Source organism: Choristoneura fumiferana, chromosome 14 (genome assembly GCF_025370935.1).
Source record: "Choristoneura fumiferana chromosome 14, NRCan_CFum_1, whole genome shotgun sequence".
NCBI classification, from domain to species: domain Eukaryota; kingdom Metazoa; phylum Arthropoda; class Insecta; order Lepidoptera; family Tortricidae; genus Choristoneura; species Choristoneura fumiferana.
Window position 1 is genome coordinate 16196225 of NC_133485.1, and position 4995 is coordinate 16201219.

The window sequence follows — 4995 nt, forward strand, 5'->3', positions numbered from 1 at the left end:
CATCGGAGAACGGACGGAACTCGGCAAGTCAATCACATTCTCATTCATTCATTCAAAGACTTTAAGTGTTTTTATTTTATACGTTGTCATTCACTTCACTCCGATCAATTCGGACGACTTGCGAGTTGCATTATCTATGGTCAGATGAGCGCATAACTGACTCATTCATTCGTTCATCTGTGTCAAATGTCATTTATTTATCAACATAATCAACAATCGTTATCTGTAATCAATAACTAACCTTATCATTTTCACGTTATCAGTTAATCATTACGGCATAAGTAAACAAATGCTGTTTTAGTGAGGTTTAAGTTTAAATACAGTGTTGTGTTTAATTTGATCAAACAGTGAGATTTATTGTTGTGCGCGTCGATTGTTGTTAAAGGTAACTTTTAGGTAGGTAGTTTAATATAAGTGTAGCTCACAGGGTGTGACTATAAATGACTATAATTCAGTGTAGGCATTTATCGTTCGTCATTGAATTCAGAGGTTATTTACTTGATTTAAACACATCAAGTACTTCATTCATTTACGTCAATATGCCTCCTAAAATTCATGCCAAGATTCAATTTATGTCGAAATATCGCATGCTGACAGATTTCGCTAGTACAATAAGCGAAGCCCAAGGAACATCAGCGGTGGCAGTAGCTAAACGTAATTTCGGTTCATATTATAATCAGTTCGTACTAGCATACGAGGCGTTGCTTGGTCTTTCGTCAGAGGAGATTCCTGAGGGAGAAATGGAACAAATTCACGCACAGTTCAGTGAAATCAATAAGTTACTTGTCAAGTTGGAGCAGGCATCGGAGCGCGGGGGGTCCGCAGACGAGCCTAGGATACCTCATCATAGCCAGGTAATGGCAAAGTTGCCTTCCATTGAACTGCCTAAGTTTAGCGGCAGGCCAATGGAGTGGATGTCATTCTTCGATCTCTTTCAATCCTTGGTCCATTCACGGGACATTTCAGATTCGGAGAAGCATTTTTATTTGCGAGCATCGCTGTCAGGTGAAGCTCTGTCGCTCATACGTCAGCTACCGATGGATGGTCAAAATTATTCAGTGGCACTGAAATTGCTCACAGATAGGTATCAGAACCACAGGATGCTGGTAGATACATACTTGTCACAGATCACCAACCTACCGGTCATTAACAATGTTGAGAGGTTAAGGTCAGATTTCTATGATCCTCTCCGAGAGTCTATTCAGGCATTGGAAAAGCTCAAACAACCAATTAACGAATGGTCATATTTAATTGTGTTTTTAATCATACAGAAGCTGCCAACATTGATCAGGTCAGCATTCGAACAGCGGTATGGGACGTGTCATCAGGTTCTACCCAGTGTTCATCAACTGCTCGAGGTACTCGACGAGCAATGCAGGGTGCAACTCGCCGTGTCACCAGCACCGGAAGCGGCTTCAGGGAGAAGCTACCAGCGGTCACCACCACGACGAGGACAGCAGGGTGCGTCCACCTCGGGGGCTCGCGGCAGGCCAGCACGTGGAGTGCATCCAGTTCATCAGGTGAATCCTATTTCATCCTGTTCATTTTGTGGTGGGGACCACTCATTATATAAATGTGTAGACTTTCTAAGTATGTCACCAGTAGCACGCAAGTCATGGGCAAAGAAAAGTGGTCATTGTTTCAAGTGTCTACGGCTACACTATGCCAAGGAATGCAGTCATACCAACTGGTGTCTTCATTGCAAATCACCGGATCATAACTCGCTCATTTGCAATGCAGCAGCGAGTTCAAGGGCACAGGTATCACCTGATCATAGTCAACCTGGGGCCTCAACCTCCGGCCAAGGTAGACAGATACCCAGACGCCAGTCACCAGTCAGGCAGTACCAACATGTGGCACAGGTGCAAGTGGGGAGCCAGGGCGGTCACCCAGTTGCACAGGTGACTCATTCACCACAATGGTCCGGGAGCCAGGGCGGCCAATCAAATGTACCAGTGACTCAACCACTGTACCAGGAAGCTCCATCGGCTCAGGCGTTGGCATCTCACCGGCCAAGGCTTCCGGTAGGGCAAGGGCACAGTGGGCTCAGTCTGAGTACCAGGCACTTAGGTATGGGCAGCGGATCAGCCCCATTCCTCCCCAATCACCACCATCTCCTCAATGAGATGCTACCACTGTTGGTGTGACACAGTCATTACCAGTCACCATTTGTCCCACGGCGGTAGTAATGGTGAAATCAGGTGATGGCAATTATTTTAAGGTTAGGGCCTTACTCGACACCGGGGCGAGTGTCTCAGTAATTAAACAGTCAATAGTTCAAAGGTTAAACTTACACCAACAGTCTAATGGTAATAATATTTATGGAATTGGTCAGCAAAGGGTAAAGGTACCTGGTTCAATAGTCAAGTTAATAATCAAACCTGTAGGTAAACAGGTACCCATCATTAGTACAATAGCTTCAGTCATGTATTCACTAACGGGAAACATTCCATCATATGACACTCAGCTCAAAGATCAATTACGGTTGTCACATATCATATTAGCTGATGGCAAGTTTGACAAAGCCTCAGATGTGGACATCATTTTAGGTACTGACATATTAAATTATGTACTCGATGGTTCAAAGATTTCCACTCACGTTCCAGGAATAGCAGCCTACGGGACATGCTTTGGACATGTCATCATGGGTTCATTGACCTCGACTCACCAGTCAGCGGTGACGTCATCACACGCAGCGGGTACGTCCGTGGAGGACTACGGCCTGCACGCCACTAGACTCGAGGAGGTGCTCGAGCGGTTTTGGAAGGTCGAGGAGCCGCCTTCGAAGCCTGCAGTTCATCCAGATCACATGGAATGCGAAAGGTTGTACATTTCCACTACTCAACGTCTGCCTGACGGCAAATACATAGTCAGGCTACCGTTACTTTCAACACGCTCATCATTAGGCGAATCAAGGTCGCTTGCAATGAAAAGGTTGCGAGCTTTGGAGAGGAAAATGGCTAAGGACGCACTTTTCGCCTCCAAGTATAAAGATTTCATGAGAGAGTATGAAACTCTCGGTCATATGTCAAAATCGGATTTTCAATTTAACTCAGAACATTTTGTCATACCTCATCACGGTATATTCAAACGAGGCACAGATAAAATCAGAGTTGTATTCGACGGATCAGGGCGATCGTCCACAGGTGTGTCACTCAATCAATGCCTTCACTCTGGGCAACCTCTTCAAAATGATATCACTAAAATCATTTTAAATTTTCGACGTCATCAAGTGGTATTCACTACTGACATCAAAATGATGTTTCGTCAAACATTTGTTCACCCAGATGATAGGAAATATCAATTAATCCTCTGGAGGGAGGATCCGTCACACGATGTTCAGGTATATGAATTAAATACTAATACCTACGGGCTAAGGTCAAGTCCATTCATAGCTATACGGACGGTGTTGCTACTAGCGGACGATTGGGAGGTGTCGCATCCGAATTCACACGCAGCACACGTCATGCGACGAGATATCTTCGTTGATGATATCCTCACAGGAGCAGACTCAGTAGCAGAGGCTCAACAGCTCAAGCAAGAGCTCATAGCGCTAACCGGGAGCGCAGGTTATGAGTTACGTAAATGGTCGTCCAATAGTAGGGAGCTATTGCGTGACTTACCGGAGGAGTATTGCGAGCTGCCACACTCATTTGACACTGAGGATAAAAGTTTCATCAAGGTATTAGGTGTTCAATGGGATCCAGTGTCAGACTCAATGGCATATCAAATCAACGTGCCACTTGGTCACCCTCCTACGAAACGTAGCGTGCTCAGTACAATCGCACGTTTGTACGACCCGTGTGGTTATTGCGCACCAGTCATATTTCGATTCAAAGTATTCTTACAGTCATTATTCTCGGATGGGCTCAACTGGGACGAGCCTATAAATCAAAATCAAATCACTCAGTGGGACGAACTTACGCAGGATCTCAATCATTTGTCTCATTTACAGATTCAACGGTGTGTCTCACTACCGAGCGCCGTTTCATACTCATTGCACGGTTTCGGCGACGCCTCGGAGCTGGGATACGCGGCGAGCGTCTATCTACGGACGGTGGATGCGTCAGGACATGTCAAGGTCAGCTTAGTCATTGCTAAATCACGCGTCGCGTCACATAAAACCAAGCAGACGATTCCAAAATTGGAACTCAATGCATCTCACTTGGTATTCAAACTGCTTAATCACGTCGCAGATTCGTACGACGACTCTGTTCAGTTAGAGACTATCAATGCTTGGTCAGATAGCAGTATTGTTTTGTCATGGCTCAAGGCCAAACCTCACATGTTACAAACATTTGAATGTAACAGGGTACAGGACATTCAACAGTCCAAACGTCACATCACATGGCGTCATGTCAGATCAGAGCGTAATCCGTCAGATGTCGCTTCACGCGGAATGTCCGCAAGGGAATTAATTCAATTCAAACTGTGGTGGTCACCTGATTGGTTGTCGCGGGAGGAATCCCAGTGGCCACAGTTACCAGTCACTATACCTCAAGAGTTACCAGGTTTCAAGAAATTAGTTCATTTTGTTACGCCAGTAGAGTCGTGGGAAGACGCACTCTTATCACGTGTCAGTTCATATAGCAAACTAATCAATGTCAGTGCATTCATACTTAGATTTTGTAAAAACATCAAGTTGCCGAGGGAGCAAAGGAATCTTCAGTCTACACTGTCATTGGGACGAGATTCGCGCAGCTACTAAACATTGGATAGGTAAAGTTCAATTAGACGCTTTCAAGGAGGAAATTGTTATGGTCAAACAAGGAAAGCTGGTCTGTAAATCATTGCAGAAGCTTAGCGTTTTCGTTGATGACGAAAACTTACTGCGTGTCGGCGGACGACTACGTAAATCAGCTCTATCATATGGAGCAAAGCATCCATATCTCATACCTAAGGATCATAAATGGGGTCAGTTACTCATCGAATACTATCACAGGTCATATTGTCATGCTGCGACGAACGCGCTCATTGCTATAATCCGGAGGGAAT

At 45.0% G+C, this 4995-nt stretch overlaps 1 protein-coding gene across 1 annotated transcript; it reads left to right on the plus strand.

Moving 5' to 3' along the window:
- Positions 1-434: 434 nt before the first annotated feature.
- LOC141435045 (uncharacterized) lies at positions 435-4374 on the plus strand. The gene is made up of 5 exons (XM_074097564.1): positions 435-854; positions 1272-2070; positions 2607-2823; positions 3379-3682; positions 4312-4374. Exons 1-5 carry the CDS (start codon positions 441-443, stop codon positions 4372-4374), a joined length of 1797 nt encoding a protein of 598 aa, XP_073953665.1. The 5' UTR covers positions 435-440.
- The last annotated feature ends 621 nt before the right edge of the window (positions 4375-4995 follow it).

What these genes read in the sequence shown, in the direction of transcription:
- LOC141435045 (XM_074097564.1), top strand. Translation starts at nt 441, where the DNA reads ATGACTATAATTCAGTGTAGGCATTTATCGTTCGTCATTGAATTCAGA. An exon ending in GATCACATGGAATGCGAAAG is followed by an intron (nt 2,824 to 3,378) that starts GTTGTACATTTC and finishes CTACGGGCTAAG; the next exon opens with GTCAAGTCCATTCATAGCTA. An exon ending in AGGATAAAAGTTTCATCAAG is followed by an intron (nt 3,683 to 4,311) that starts GTATTAGGTGTT and finishes TGAATGTAACAG; the next exon opens with GGTACAGGACATTCAACAGT.